Raw genomic sequence first — 16,377 nt, 5'->3', positions numbered from 1 at the left:
AATTTTCAGTGTTCTGGATAGATGGGATTTGTTGCCCCTAATCCCAGGAGACTAATATTCGTTGTCCGTTTAAATGTGATTACTAATTTCTGGGTTCCCAAACGATTCGTAGAGCAGTCCCCGTCTTGCTCAGCATTTTATCATTCCAAGTAACTACTGGTGGGTATTGTAAACGCAGAGTAAAATACTTCAGTTCCGTGTACAGCCTTTTGCAGCATTCGTTTGCCAGATAACATTGATTGTTAGACTCATGGATGGGAGTGAAAGCGAGACTTGGGCTATTTCGGGATTTCCAGACCACAGATGGCAACAATTTTCTCAGGCCACCTTAAGACGTATTGAAAAGTCATTTCTTTCTTTGTTACTGCGTGGCAACAGTGGACTTTACGGTGAAAAGTTGCTGGGGTCCTACGGGCAGCAAGGAGGGCAGCCCCAAAGCTGTCACTAGAGTGATCACGTGACTCTCAAGATGGCGACGGCCTAGGGTGTCTTCAGGAAGGGGCGGAGCCTGGACTGTGTAGGCGGAGATTCGGATTAAAGCGGTGACCGGCGACTGCTCAGTTACTGTTTACCATGGAGGCGAACGGGCTGGGGTGAGTCTTCTGCTGCATGTGCTGTGGCTACCTTGCTTTCGGATTCCGGTCTTCCAATTCAGGGGAAATGTCCTTAAACTCTTATTTTTCCGAGCGCTCCACTCTCCAAGTACGAACCCAAGTCACTGAGATTCCAAATCTTCCAGTCGTGGAACAGAACCTTCCCCGCTCCCCGCCCCGCCTCCCCGCCCGCCCCCATCTCCATTCCAGGGATTACTTTACGGGACTGCGTCCCAGGACGTTCCGAGGTGACTCAGAACTTCTAACTAGCACCTGGGACCATCAACTCTGATCCTCGCTCTCGGTTTGGGGGACCGCCCTGCTTCACAATTAGGCCATTCGCGGCCCGGTCCTCGAGATTAACTTCTTTTCCCCAAACTCTCCTTACTGGATTTTCATTCCACGACCTCCCCATCCCTCCAGTTTGGGAAAGCTGGACAAACGTGTAGAGAGAGGCCCCAGTGGGGCCCCCCTCCTGGTCTTGTGCGCCAACTGATAGAGGAGGCAGAATGGGTGGGGAGCCATGGTTTGCAAGCGGACCTGGAGGCGGCAGATAGCGGTGCCTGACTGAACCCGCCTTCCCCAAACCCCAATCTATCTTAATGACATTTACTCCACCTGATCTCCAGACGCAAGAATTTTCCGGAGCTGAAGAACGACACGTTCTTGAGAGCAGCGTGGGGAGAGGAAACAGACTACACTCCTGTTTGGTGCATGCGACAAGCAGGCCGATACTTACCAGGTCAGGGGCAAAGCTATGGTCTAGATAAAACCGGAAATTCTAGAAGGCGAAGTTCTTCAGGGGACCGTGATAACTTTGGAAGACCTCGTGGTTGAGTCCTGTCCTCCCTCTCCTCTCACAGAGTTTAGGGAAACTAGGGCAAGCCAGGACTTCTTCAGCACCTGCCGCTCTCCTGAGGCTTGTTGTGAACTGACTCTGCAGGTGAGGGCCGCCCGAGTGAGGGTGGGATTCATGCGCTCAGTGTGCCGCCTCTCTAACCTCCTGTTATTCCCTACAGCCACTAAGAAGGTTCCCTCTAGATGCTGCCATCATCTTCTCTGACATCCTTGTTGTGCCCCAGGTACTCAATCCTGATCATGGAAGGTGACTTAAAAAAAAAAAAAGGAAAGGAAAGGACTCCTTGGAAATCTGTCTTGTCAGTTTCAAGATACGTACATAACTGGTAGAGGAAAACACTAAGAAATGGAGTTTGCCGGGGCTTTTTATTCTTTTACTTCTTATCACATGGGTTGAAACAACCCTTCCCTCTGCAGTTCCAGGTTATGAACCCAGATATTTTATCCCCTTAAGGCACTGGGCATGGAGGTAACCATGGTACCTGGCAAAGGACCCAGCTTCCCAGAGCCATTGAGAGAAGAGCGGGACCTAGAGCGCCTACGGGATCCAGCAGCAGTGGCCACAGAGTTGGGCTATGTGTTCCAAGCCATCACCCTTACTCGACAACAGCTGGCTGGACGTGTGCCACTAATTGGCTTTGCTGGTGCTCCGGTAATTCTGCACAGGGCATGGGCTGGAACACGAAGAGGTCATCCTGGCAGGTCTGGTCGTGACAAGGGATTCTATGCTGTGACATCTTTGTGCCCTGCAGTGGACCCTGATGACATACATGGTGGAGGGTGGCAGTTCAAGCACCATGGCTCAGGCCAAGCGATGGCTGTACCAAAGACCGCAGGCCAGTCACAAGCTACTTGGCATACTCACTGATGCCCTGGTCCCCTATCTAATAGGACAAGTGGCTGCTGGTGCTCAGGTGAGTCTCTAGGGACAAGTAGGCTGCAGCTTGGTCTGTCAGGACCCAAAGCAATGGCTTCCGAAAGTGGAGAAAGCAGGGACTTACTGTTCCTCCAGTGATCTGACTGCAGTATCTAAGTGGTTCTCAATCTTCTTAATGCTGTGACCCTTTAGTAGAGTTCATGTTAGGGTGACCCCCCAACCATAAATTTTTTTGCTACTTCATAGCTATAAATGTCTTAGTGTTATGAATCATCATATCTAATATGGGACCCCTTTTAAAAGAAAGGGTCATTCAGCCTCAAAGGGGTAGCGACCCACAGGTTGAGAACCACTGAGATTTTAAGCCTGAAACGACCCAGTACTTAAAGGTCTGAGTATTTGGAGATTGAAGCTGCTGTTAGGATCTGGAGAAGGCAAAACTGCTTCTTCTTCTGTCTCTGCCTCCCAAGTGCTGGGATTAAATGAGTCTGCTACCACTGCCTAGCTGTTTTCTTTCTTTTTTGTTTTTTGAGACAGGGTTTCTCTGTATAGCCCTGGAGATCCCAGAAGTCACTCTGTAGACCAGGCTGGCCTTAAACACAGAGATCTTGCCTGCATTTGCTTCCTAAGTGCTGGGATTAAAGGCATGTGCCACCACCACCTGGCTTCTTTCTTTCAGGCAAAACTTTTTTTTTTTTAATATTTATTTATTTATTATGTATACAACATTCTGTCTGTCTGTATGTCTGCAGGCCAGAAGAGGGCACCAGATGTCATTACAGATGGCTGTGAGCCACCATGTGGTTGCTGGGAATTGAACTTAGGACCTTTGGAAGAGCAGGCAGTGCTCTTAACCACTGAGCCATCTTACCTGCCCCCAGGGCAAAAGTTTTTGAATTAACACCAAGCTCCTAGCCTCAGAATAGATCAGGGTTTAAAGTCACCCAGGGACAATTATGGCTTAGCCTGTATGTGGGCCGGAGGTGCTTCCTCTTTGTGCGTTATGCATTCACTTTTCTTATCATCTATCTATAGGCACTGCAGCTCTTTGAGTCCCATGCAGGACATCTTGGCCCAGAGCTCTTCGGCAAGTTTGCACTGCCCTACATCCGTGATGTGGCTAAGCGAGTGAAGGCTGGGCTGCAGGAGGCAGGTCTGGCACCAGTGCCCATGGTGAGGACTGGGGCAGGTTTAGTGAAGTACTTTCAGGGCTAAGTCCTGCATGGACTGAAGTCACCACTGGAGGGTAGCAGAAGCACAGCCAAGAAAGGCAGCAGACACAGCAAGGCTTAGTGTCAGAGCTTTGCTCTTTTCTCCAGATCATCTTTGCTAAGGATGGCCATTTTGCCCTGGAAGAGCTGGCCCAGGCTGGCTATGAGGTAGTTGGACTTGACTGGACAGTGGCACCAAAGAAAGCCCGGTGAGTGATGGAGGAGTGGGCACTTGAGGCTGAGGCAGAGGGGTACCATCCCCAAATGTGCAGTGACAAGGATGTGGCAATGGCTCTGTTTCCAGGGAGCGTGTGGGGAAGATGGTGACCTTGCAAGGGAATCTGGATCCTTGTGCCTTGTATGCATCTGAGGTAATTACTGGGCCTAGCATGTACGTATACGGTTTTCTCTGTGCACTGTGCAATGGCTGAGTGATCACAGGGGTATGGTTTATTATACCTATTTTTCCTCTCCTCTATCCTATATACACCTAAGAAAGCAAGAAATGAAAACAAATTAGTTTTTGTGGCTGTTGTCTGTCTCCTCCTCTCACTCCTTGGAGCAGAGGACCCAACCCAGAGCCTTGTGCTTGTCAGGCTACCACACTTCCCCTTTTTGAGACAGAGGCTGGCCTCAAAGTCACTGCATAACTTAGGTTGGCTTTGGACTCATTTTCCTGCCTCCACCTCCTAAAGTTTTAAGATTATGGATAGCTCTCATGTGATGTTTTTGGTAAACTTATTGTGTGTTTGGGTATATGTATGTCATGGTGCCTATGTGGGGGCTAGAGGACAACACTTAGAATCAGTTATCTTCTTCTGACCTTACGTGGGTCCCAGGGATTGAACTCATGTCATCAGGGTTGCTAGCCAGCACCCTACCTGCTGAGTCATCTCCCGGGCCCTCTCATTTGTATGTTCTTAATGTCCGATGCATGTGAGGTCCCTGGTAAGTTTTGTTAAATTAATGACAGTGACCCTGTGGAAGTGCTCCTGCATGTATGTGCACTACTGTTATGTCAGGGAGGCTACAGCTTTGCTGACCTCCTAGACAGTGCCCTCTTGGTCCTCTAGGAAGAGATTGGTCGACTGGTGCAGCAGATGCTGGATGAATTTGGGCCACAACGCTACATTGCCAACCTAGGGCACGGGCTGTACCCTGACATGGACCCAGAACATGTAGGAGCCTTTGTGGATGCTGTGCACAAACATTCACGTCTACTTCGACAGAATTAAGTGTATGCCTTTCCTTTCTGCTTGAGGACCACCAACACAGGTTGTTTCCAGGAGAATAAAACTTCAAGAGCTGGAGTCTAACATGTCCCTTTGTTTGTAAAAGTTTATGATCTTATCTTCAGTCCTCTTCCCTTCCCTTCCTCTTACACACACACACACACACACACACACACACACACACACACACACACTATGTAGACCAGGTTGGCCTCAAAACTCAGAGATCCACCTACCTCTGTCTCTCAAGTGCTGGGATTAAAGATGTGTGTCACACCAGGCCAGCCTCCTTTGTTCCTTTTTGTTAAGCCTCCTCTGCATCTTCTTCCACAAGTCTCAGGGCTCAGTGTCAGTGAGATGCCCTACCGCATTAACACCAGGCTCACACTTCCATCGTGCTGTCAGCCACCCAAGCCCAAGAGTGACGTGATATTTGGTACACCTTTCCAGGTAGTTGGGGCTATGACATATATAAACAAAAAAGGACACCGAAGTGGCTAAAACACTTTGGAGTTCAGGAGAGGGAGATGGAGTCTGGGTAGACAGGAGTTAGGGAGACTAGCTTTGATACCACAATAAAGACTCATAGCTAGGTTGCTTAGGACTGGAGCCAAGGTATGATGGTCTTGGAAGCCAAAGGATCCTCTGACACTTTAGCTCATTGTGCGCTATTTTTTGAGCATGCCTGCTGATTGTCTCAGAATCTTGGGATCCTGCTTATCATGTGACATTAGGACGTGACTGTTTGATTCCTGGGACAAGGTTCTGAGACCTTAGAGCCATGGAGATGGGTGTGATGTAAGGACTCTTTCATCTGTCCATTTCTGTACATCTCTAGGCCCAACCAGACCCCTGTCCCATCAAAGGAGAGACGGGCCTCATTTATTGATAAAACACAATTTCTGCTTTAGAAAAATGATCTTTTCTGTGATCCATGATTTATTCTTAGAAAAGCACTGAGTTCACATACTTGCTAAAAAAAGGGCAATCATGATACAGAAATGGGAGTGGCTTTTCCTTTTTTTTTTTTTTCCAACCCATTGGGCTGAGACAGTGTAGGGGCCCTTGGCTGGACAGTAACACATTAGTAGCCACAAACAGCAAATACAACTTACTGGTCAGTTTGGAATAAAAAAGATAACATGTAGTTTTTCAAAGAAAAATAAAGTAAATCAGACAGAAAGGTCCTTAGTTCGCCCTCTAGCTATACCACCCCTTCCCTATCAAACCCCACCCAACTCAGGAACTAAGACAAAACAGTAAACACTCAAGACGCCTGTATCCAAAGGATTCTGAATGCCCTTGCTACCTCCTGTAATTGCAGGCAAGCATAGGGGTCATGAAGTAGTAGGGACATGACACACTGGAGGTCAGCATGGGCTGATGGGGGTTACCCACTAGGATTAGAAGTTAGGAAGGGCAACACTAAAGGAATACCAGCCTCAGCCTCCACATTAGCTACCGATGGAACTAGGATGGAAGCAGGCAGAGGAAGTTTGAGGTAGAGTAGGAGGAAGAGAACAGTGGAGTGAAAGTGGCCAATCTTAACGGCAGAGGGACACTAGTGCTTAGAAACTTGTTTGCTGAGAGAAGGTAAATAGAGGAGGCACAGAGATGGGTAACGATGTTCAGCTAGCAAGAGACTAAGGAATGGGCAAGAGAGAACTGGCAGGAAGAAGGCACACTCATGCAGATCCCCAAGCATGAAGACACTGACAGACTACATGTAGAGACCATTCACGTAAAGACATATCATGGTCAGCAGGCATACAGTCAGACACAAAAATGTTTATACACAGGTACCCGTGTGTGCCTAGATACACATAGACCCTAAACATGGAGGTGTGAGTACAGTTAACACTTAGGTAGGCATTATCACGCGCGCAGACACACACACACACACACACACAAATGAAACAGCAAACAAACCCACAGTCTAGCACATGTCACATAATTTACACAGAACTGACAGGCATGCACATGTGTAACTCTGTACACAGACATGTTCTTATCCATACAGATATACACACAGACAAATTTGGAGATGGAAGCAGATTCTCTAACATAAAGGTGACCAGAGCAGATGTACTGTCTGAGCTCAGTGGCTTCTTAGACCTTCGTCTTCTCCCTGCACTTGTTATTCAGGTGTTCACCAGGCTCCTGGAGTGTGAGGCAGAGGCAGGAACTTCAGTGTTGTCACAGCTCTGTGAGACAAACATCTAAGCCCAGTCTTGACCTCTGCCCCTCAATGACTATTAGTTGTCAACAGTAGGCTAGCTGTCCTATCTGCAGGCCACAGTTTCTGCACAGACAAGACATGGATTTTAACTGTCCATTTTTCTCCCTGCTGCCCCCACTTACCCACTGCCAGTAGCATATACTTTGTATAGGAAACCTGAGAAATGGTTGTGAGTCTCCTCAGAAGACAAGCCTATCATCCCACCCACAGCTACTTTAAGTGCCCATCAGATCAGAGTCAGAATTATAAATAGTTACAGCTTTACACTGCTTGACAACACATATACTATAGTATTTACAGTACCATAAATGCTTCTGTTTCTCTGGTTAAGCAATCCCTGAGACGGAACAGTGTTCTGTGTTTGCCAAGGGAGAGGTGCCAATGGTCAGGACACGCAGGATATAGGGGCGTGAGGTGACATGTTGTGAGGGCATCTGATCGGTCTGCAGGGCCCAGCTCCTCCAGGAACAGTGAGTGGGGCTGGAGTGAGAAGCTTGCCAAGGCAGGAATACTGGTTAAACTTGGACTCTCACCATCCTTAGGTCTGTGGTACTTTTGGCTCAGCCACAAGTGCTCAGAGTCCTCTCAGGGTAGACAGATGTTTCAGAGTCCATGTCCTGATCTGGGAGCCCAGGCTGCCCTGGCAGCAAGCTATCTATTTTCTCAGCCAAAGCGCTCTCGAACCAGCAGCATCAGCTTCTTCTTGCCTTTGTAAATCTGTTTGAGGTTGTCAATGAATTGGGCAAATTGCAAGTGACCATCCTGGGGCAGTAGGAAGGTCTCCCGAGCCTTGCTCAGAAACTCAATGAACTCTCCATAATGGCGGGGACTGATGTGTGTCAGACGGGAGTGTGTGGTGTTGATATAGGCATTGATGGTAGCATCCAGTAGCTGGCGCAGTGGAGCTTTGTCTGTCGACATGAGCTTTCCAGAGCTGCGGCGACCTGGGATGCCTGCCAGGCCTGGTGCAGTCACTGTGCACCTACGCAGGATATCGGAAAGCACTGTGGCACAGTGCACACTCTTCACCACCAGGGGGATGAGAGCGGCCAGTTCGTTCTTGCCCAGAGAGTGGCTAAGGGCACAAGCCCAGAGCACATCATTGATGGCTGGATGGGTGTCCTGGTTGTAGGCCAGGTTAAGATGGCTCATGGCCAACGAGGCCAGCTTGAAGGCACGCAGCGGGTAGCCACGGAGCTCCATGTAGCGGGCAATAGTGAACAGCTGTGAATGAGTCATGCCCCCAGCGGCAGCATCAATGGCAATCTGGTAGGCTGCCTCAAAGGCAATGTGGTCTTTCTCACAGAGTGTAAGAGCTGATAAGGCACAGCTCTGCGGATCCTTCATAGCACACTGCAGGGCCAGCGTGCGAGCACAGCTAGCCAGTTCCTCCCGCTGTGGGTAGTCAAGACTGAGACGCAGGATAGTGGTGTGGGATACGGCTGTGGCAGCCACAATACTTGTAGCCTCAGTCGGGGTGAAGAGGGTGTACCAGCTCTGCAAGATGCTCACCAGGGCCCGAACACCTGTGAGGGAGAACATGAGCTCAGCAGTGGCTACTCGATCTCAATCCAAGTCTGCCCAGATTACCATTTGGGGTCTGAACTTGGCCTGCAGAGACGAGTTCTCCCTCCTCCTCAGTAGCCTTGAGATGGTCTGAGGCAAACCAGGGCAAGGGGAGCATCCCAGATGGCCAGACCCTGTTTGGGGTCTCTTCCCATCCCTTCCGTCCTAGACCAGAGAGCTGAAGGTCTCTGCTGTACCCTCAGCCCTTCATAAAGATGAACCTACAGAGTCCCAGGTTTGCCTGCCTCAAGGCAGGGGATCCTAGGTTTTCCTGGGAGCTCTAGCTACAGTAGGGCATCTAGGGAGAGTCTTGTACTGGAGCTTTGGGTTCTAGAATGGGTCCCAAGCCTCCAAATTGTCTGTGATTTTCCAGAAGCATAGACAGAGACTGGGACCAAACCACTGGGCCCACTCCCTCTCAAGGGAGCACATGGGGACTGGTGCTGAAATGTATTCTCTCAGACATTTCCCTAACCACAGGGGACCAAAGTGCTGCTGGCATCAGGATATGGTCCCAGCAGTGAGGGCTTGGACTGGCTGAACTGAGGCCATCTTCTCCTAGCAGCACATCCTCTCTCAGGCTGCCAGGAACAGAAATATGACAGCTCTAAGGATTCATTGTTCTGTATGAAAAGTCGGGCCTTGAAACTCCCCAAGAGAAAGAGGGAGGTAGGAGACTCACCCACTTCTGTAGCACAAGTAACCAACCATCGAACCATCTCTCGGCGCCTCCAGTTAAGGGTTGATAAGGTCATCCGCATTACCTAGACACGAGAGGCATTTCCAGGGGGCCAAGCCTAACAATTGGGAGCTTCTCCTCTCTTCTCCTTCATTCTTTCTTGCAAAGGACATTTTTTGTTTGCCCAAGACAGGGTCTCATGTAGCCCAGGCTGGCCTGCTACTCTCCATAGTCTTGAACTTAAAATCGTTCTGCCTCTACTTAGAGATGTATCCCAACATGCCCAGTTTATGAAATATTAGGGGTTGAACCCAGGGTCATGCTGCATGTAGTTAAGTACTCTACCAAATGAGATACATTTCCAGCCCAACAGCAAATATTCTTCATTATTTAAATAGTGATCTTTCTCTCTGTGTGGATATGTTTAATTTCTTCCCATCCCACTCACTAGACATGAGGCTTCACTCATGACTGACAATATATAAGACTCTTATCATACCTTGACTGACTTGGAGGAAGAGGGAAGTAGAGAAGATGGGAACCCTCTGGTTCCTAAAGCTAGTCTACTTCTGGCCTTAACTTCCAAATGGAGGCCAACTTTATAGAGTCCTTACCTTCTGTCTACCCTAGAACTTGTACTCTGGAAGATGGAAAGAACCAGACATGGCTATGTTCAGTCCCCTTGGAATATCTTCTGTCAACTGTCACTAGGCCAGAAACCTACAGCTGGGACACTGTCTCATACCCATACCTGTAAGCCCAGCTCCAGGGCCACATTAAGCAGAGTGCCATCTGTGCTGCTGTCCGTAGGAGTAGCAATCTTGAATGCATCTTGAGCCAGTTTGAAGATGAGGGAGGAAGAATGGATGTGCTTCTGTATTGCTTCCAGAATAGTTCGTAGCCTCAGAGTATCTCCTGTAGTCAGCAGAAAGATAGGGGCAGGGTTCATTCGCGAGTTTCCCTAGACAGTAAACTGTTCACAACAGGCACTAGTTGAACTACGCTAATTTACCCAATGCTTCTGAATGCTACCATCCCTTCTGGCTGGTGAAGTGCCTCTTCTAAACCCTCTGGTGGATCTTTCTGCTCCTAGACAGTCACATGAATTCACCTTGCCCATCTTTTTTCTAAAAGTTATTTTATTTTGTATATATTGGTGTTTTACCTGAATATATAGACCTGTGTACTATATATGTTCCTAGTACTCACAGAGGTCAGAAGAGGGCCTTCAGTTCCCTGCAACTGAAATTACAAGAAGTTGTGAGCTGCCATATGGGTGCTGAGAATTGAACCCAGGTCCTCTGGAAGAGCAGCCAGTGCTCTTCCACTGAACCATCTCTCCAGCCTCTCATCTTTCTCATATAATATTTGGTGACCCAATTGAAATATTAACTGAAGTTCATACTTTAAAGTACATTGTCTCTGTGTTACACAGTTTAGGTAAGCATATAATTACAATGTCATTCTGGTTACTTTCACTGCCCTAAAAACTCCTATGTTTATCAAACCTGTCCCCATTTCTCCTTAACATCAAACAATTGGAATCACAGAGCATGTAGCATTTTTCAGACTGACTTCTTGCAATGTGAAATACACAACTGAGGTTCTTGTATGTGGGGCTTATTCTGTTTTATTGCTAGATAACATTTCATTGTATGGATATGTCACAATTTATCATTTCAAACATTTTGAAGAATATTTTGATTGTCTTGGGGGCAAGGATGAATGATATATAAATATTCCTGTACAGGTTTAGGTATGTATATGTTTTTGACTCATTTGGATAATATCTAGGAACAAGACTACTGGAACATATGTTAAAACTACATAGCTTTGTGAAACACACACAGACAGACAGGGTCTCACTATGTAGGTCTGGCTGTTGCAGAACTCACTCTGTAGACCACTCTGTAGCTTTGGAGCCTGTCCTGGAACTAGCTCTTGTAGACCAGGCTGGCCTCGAACTCACAGAGATTCACCTGCCTCTGCCTTCCAACTGCTGGGATTAAAGGCATACACTACCACTGCCCAGCATTTACTCAGTTTTTATTTTTTTTATTTTTATTTATTTTTTTTTTTTGGTTTTTCCGAGACGGGGTTTCTCTGTGGCTTTGGAGCCTGTCCTGGAACTAGCTTTGTAGACCAGGCTGGTCTCGAACTCACAGAGATCCGAATTTACTCAGTTTTTAAATTGGACTGTCAATTTTTTTTTTTAGACAGAGTCTCATGTATTTCAGGCTGGCCTTTAATTTATGTAGCAGAGTCTGACCTTGAACTCCTGATCCTCTTTCCTTCCCCTCTTGAGTACAGTGCAGAAGTGTACTGCAATGCCTGGTCTATTCAGTGCTGGGGATCAAACTTAGGACTTCAAACATGTTAGGCATATACTCTACCAACTGGGTGACATCATTAGGTTCTTGTGAATTTAAGAATTCTTTGTGCCAGGTAGTGGATGGCACACACCTTTATTCCCAGCACTCAGGAGGCAGACAAGTGGATCTCTGCGAGTTTGAGGCCAGCCTGGTCTATAGAGTGAGTCCCAGGAAAGCCAAGGTTGTTACACAGAGAAACCCTGTCTTGAAAAACAAAACCAGAAATAAACAAAAAAGAATTCTTTGAATATTTGGGATATAAGGTCTTTTTTTGTTTGTTTGTTCTGTTTTTTGACAGAGTTTCTCTGAGTTAGCCCTATTTTGGACTCAATTCCTGGAGAGAAAACACCTGCTACATTCACTTCCCATAGCTACATTTGGGTTTGTCAGGCTCTCCCAAAATCCATCCATGGCAGCTACTTGAGATGAATATCAGTTTTTTTTAAAGTCAGAATAAAATGATATTGAGAGAATCCAAGTAATACCTACTTCCAATCACACAGAACTCGGGTAACCCACTTAGTGTCTAGGTGATATATGTAAGAATGTACACTGGGTTGGAAACACAGTTATAGTTAAGACTGTACTTGATCTGAGGGACTTTGAACTTGATGATCTTAACCCTTTCTGCATCAGACTGGGACAACTCCCCTGTCTTACTGACAGGGTTCTACAGTTACAGCCAAAATATTAAATTGATGTCACAAATAAAAACAGAGACGTCGACCAATGGAATCGCATAGAAGACCCAGATTTTAACCCACAAACCTATGAACACCTCATTTTCGATAAAGGAGCTAAAAGTATACAATGGAAGAAAGAAAGCATCTTCAACAAATGGTGCTGGCACAACTGGATGTCAACCTGTAGAAGAATGAAAATTGACCCATATCTATCACCATGCACAAAACTCAAGTCCAAATGGATCAAAGACCTCAATATCAGTCCGAGCACACTGAACCTGATAGAAGAGAAATTGGGAGGTACCCTACAACAGATGGGCACAGGCGATCGCTTCCTAGGCATAACCCCAGCAGCACAGACATTAAGGGCAACATTGAATAAATGGGACCTACTGAAACTGAGAAGCTTCTGTAAAGCAAAGGACACTGTCACTAAGACAAAAAGGCAACCCACTGACTGGGAGAAGATCTTCACCAACCCCGCAACAGACAAAGGTCTGATCTCCAAAATATATAAAGAACTCAAGAAACTAGACTTTAAAATGCTAATTAACCCAATTAAAAATGGGGCACTGATCTGAACAGAGAATTCTCAACAGAAGAAGTTCAAATGGCCAAAAGACACTTAAGATCATGCTCAACCTCCTTAGCAATCAGGGAAATGCAAATCAAAACAACTTTGAGATATCATCTTACACCTGTCAGAATGGCTAAAATCAAAAATACCAATGATAGCCTCTGCTGGAGAGGTTGTGGAGGAAGGGGTTTCCTCATTCACAAAATAAATCTTATTTGTGGCCATAACTTTAGATGGCTGAAGAAACAAACTTCCATGCTGCAGATCTATCATTTCTCTGAGTTTATCTTTCAAAGCATCCACAGAGGGAACACTCATGGGGCTGGAGAGATGGCTTGTCAGTTAAGAGCACTTGCTGCTCTCTCATGAGGACCCAAGCTGGCATGCCAGTACCCGTATAAGACACCTTACAAAGCTTGTAATTACAGCTCTCTGGGATATGAGCCTCTTCTGGTCTCTGAAGGCACTCCTACCAAAGATATTTTCAATTAAAAATAAAAAGACATCTTAAATGTCCAGTTTGCTGGACAAAATGCTCAGGGTCCATGGCAGCGGGGTTTATTGCAGCTCCCTGTCTAGAGTTCTCTTCACTTCTCTTTGGGACCAAGCCCACAGAGCTCCATGAGCTCACAGGGGTCACAATCATTCTGGACTCCACCCTTAGGCCAAGTGTGGTAGGAAAATCACACCATCTGATTTTGTGTGGAGATTTATAGCTCTGTCTTAGTCTTCATTACATCTTCCAATGGTCCTGGGAGCTGACAGATCACTGACAATGATCTCTGTTTTATAGATTGCAAAACTGAGTTTGGAAAAAAATAAACTGATTTTATTAGCTGGAGGATTACATCTAGAAGTTAACTTAAAGATCATTTGATTCTGAAGTTAATCCCAGCACTTGGGCAGTAGAGACAGGTATATCGCAGTGAGTTCAAGGCTAGCTTGGTCTACAGAGTGAGTTCCAGGATAGCCAGGGCTACACAGAGAAACCCTGTCTCAAAAAACAAGCAAGCAAAATAATAATAAACAAAAATTATTTGATTACGGTGCTGGAGAGATAGGTTTTGGTTAAGAGGACATCCTGTTCTTGCAGAGGACCCAAGGTCAGTTCCTAGCACCCATGTCAGAGGACTCAGAAGCACCTATAACTCCAGCTCTAAGGAGATCAGAAACTGCTGACCTCACTGGACACTGACACTCATGTACACAGACACATAATATGAAATAATATTTAAACATTTAAAAATCATTTGATTCTATATGTTCAGGGTTTTACAATTAGTAACTAAGGCAAAATTCTGGTCTGAACCCAGGTGCTCTTTCTCACGAGCAGTCAACATGAAGATCTCCACTGCTCTTGTCACCACAGAAAACATAGCTTCTCTTTTTTGGAAGACTACGGACCCTGGGTGGGTAGGCACAGTGGGGAGGCTGGAGTCTAATGTCTACCTGTACTTACCTTTGGCAGCAGTCAGCATGGTAGAGGCCAGTTCACACTGCTGTGATTCCAAGTGTCCAAGTGTGAACCAGCGAGGGTAACGGCTGGGCACCACAGACACCATGTGATGAGGGTGGGAAGTGTCGCCTGCAGAAGATGAGTTTTCTAGAACAGGTAACCTAGAAGACCCAGGAAGCACCATAAGCTTCATTTAGACTCTGGTCATTGTGAGCACCTGTAGGGAAGTTTGTTTTCTGCTGGGGAGGAATTGGTCAGGGAAAGACAGGCTGAGAGCTTTGAAGTTTTAAACCTACAGTATATCAGGCAGGAGCCTGAGCACTTGGAAACCTCAAGCTGAACAGTTCTCATTGTAAAGAGGTTTGACCAGCATGTAGAGCACCATAGGGTTATCTTGATGAGCATAAGAAACACTTATGAATTTCCCTTTTTGCTAAGGAATTCTCTAAGTCCTATGGCCTAACTAAAATTCTTCCTCTGTGAGGTCTGCTACATCCCAGAAATCTATATTCATAAACCAAGGATCCTACTCTAGGTTGAAAACAAGATTCTCATAGAGCATTGTTTGTAGGTCTTGGGGTATACATATTTATCTCTGCTTCTCCCATACTCTCTGGAGACCTATACCTGGACCCATGACTGAAAGGAGATATGGAAGGACATAAATCCCTCCTCAGGCTGCCCAAGAGGCTCCAATACCTTAGGGGCCTGCTCAGACAATCTACCGTGAATATGGGTAGAGGGTCAGTATTTCATGAATAACGACTCCTGGATCCTAAATCATATGGACATACCTCAGCTGCTCCAAGGAGGGCTTGGTGTCAGGGAACAGACGAAGAGGAAAGGGGAGTAGGATAAGCAAAGAGAGAGGGCACGGAACACATCTGCACCGGGGGACATGGGCTACCCACCTCATGGCTCGTAAGGCTAACTTATAGGACAGGTCTGGATCATGAGGCAGCAGAGCGGAGAACAAATACTTGGCAAAGGTGTGCATAGGAACACTCTCCCGGTGGATAACTTCTCCTAGGCCGCTGAAGGGGCCTCCTGAGGAAGAAGATGAGTCAGCCAGCTATTATTTACTTGTTTATTTATTTTTGGTTTTTCAAGATAGAGTTTCTCTGTGTAGCCCTAGTAGTTGTGGAACTTGCTCTGTAAACCAGGCTGGCCTCAAACTCAAGAGATCCACCTGCCTCTGCCCCCAAGTGCTGGAAATAAAGGTGTGGGCTGTTACCACCCAGTTTACTTACTTATTTTTGTATACTTATATCAACCTAGACTTAGGAGCCCAGGAACCTATCTGAGTTTGTTTGCTAAACATAAGAATCTTCATTATTCTTTAGTGTCATAAATATTTCCATAACTGTGCTTTGTTAGAGAATGGGGCCCAGAGTCACAGTCAAAGGTTTTGTGACTGAAGCTCCTTTTCTTCTTACCTTCAAGCAGTAAGATACACTGTTTCCGCAATGTCTGTACTAGCTCCTCATCCAGCTGAAGTTCCTGGAGTTGGCTTAGGAGTTGCTCCTCATTACGGCACACCTTGTCCTGTGCATAGAGGCCTTCAGGCATTACCCTCTGTTGACCCATGCCCATCAGAGCAACTTCCAGAGCCAATGACAGGTATGACTCACTGCTGTTTGGGCAGCCTGAAGCCACAGGTACATGCTGGTACACAGGTAGTCTGCTTTCATTCATATCTGAGGGCAATAGGCATACCAGGTTCTTAGGACAGGTCTAGTGGGTTCTTCTGTGCATCTACCCGTTCCACTCTGGGATAGCAGTTGCTTAATAGTTATCATAAAGCTAAGTCAGAACCTCAAAGCCGTAAGAAAAATACACTGAAAAAAGATTCACAAAAAGAATCGTAAAGATTCCTACATTAACGCATGAATTTGCTAGGCTAGTCAGGGAAGCATAAGTCTTATCTTTTGCCAGGGCACTATATAATCTCATAATTATTTATTTTTTTAAAATATTTATTTATGTATTATGTATACAATATTCTGTCTGTGTGTATGTCTGCAGGCCAGAAGA

At 46.3% G+C, this 16,377-nt stretch overlaps 2 protein-coding genes across 2 annotated transcripts in view; one reads left to right on the top strand and one right to left on the bottom strand.

Annotated features, from left to right (window-relative positions):
• The first annotated feature begins 501 nt into the window (after window positions 1-501).
• Urod (uroporphyrinogen decarboxylase) lies at window positions 502-4,849 on the top strand. Its single transcript, XM_005370026.2, has 10 exons — window positions 502-593; window positions 1,223-1,335; window positions 1,457-1,536; window positions 1,613-1,675; window positions 1,906-2,103; window positions 2,204-2,365; window positions 3,364-3,501; window positions 3,648-3,748; window positions 3,844-3,910; window positions 4,613-4,849. The coding sequence occupies exons 1-10, from the start codon at window positions 574-576 to the stop codon at window positions 4,772-4,774; spliced, it is 1,104 nt and encodes a 367-aa protein (XP_005370083.1). The 5' UTR covers window positions 502-573; the 3' UTR covers window positions 4,775-4,849.
• Window positions 4,850-5,107: 258 nt separating this feature from the next.
• The window catches only part of Zswim5 (zinc finger SWIM-type containing 5), a 108,817-nt gene continuing 97,547 nt past the window's right edge, over window positions 5,108-16,377 (bottom strand). Inside the window, exons 9-14 of the mRNA XM_005370027.3 lie at window positions 15,780-16,040; window positions 15,255-15,390; window positions 14,347-14,504; window positions 10,007-10,170; window positions 9,259-9,340; window positions 5,108-8,536 (exon numbers count right to left, since the gene is read on the bottom strand). Coding sequence (XP_005370084.1) covers window positions 7,674-8,536; window positions 9,259-9,340; window positions 10,007-10,170; window positions 14,347-14,504; window positions 15,255-15,390; window positions 15,780-16,040 — 1,664 coding nt within the window. The 3' untranslated portion in view covers window positions 5,108-7,673. The remainder of the gene's footprint in view (window positions 8,537-9,258; window positions 9,341-10,006; window positions 10,171-14,346; window positions 14,505-15,254; window positions 15,391-15,779; window positions 16,041-16,377) is intronic.

The sequence above is a fragment of the Microtus ochrogaster genome, unplaced genomic scaffold (assembly GCF_000317375.1).
Source record: "Microtus ochrogaster isolate Prairie Vole_2 unplaced genomic scaffold, MicOch1.0 UNK69, whole genome shotgun sequence".
Classification (NCBI taxonomy): domain Eukaryota; kingdom Metazoa; phylum Chordata; class Mammalia; order Rodentia; family Cricetidae; genus Microtus; species Microtus ochrogaster.
This window is presented reverse-complemented; position numbering and strand designations above follow the sequence as displayed.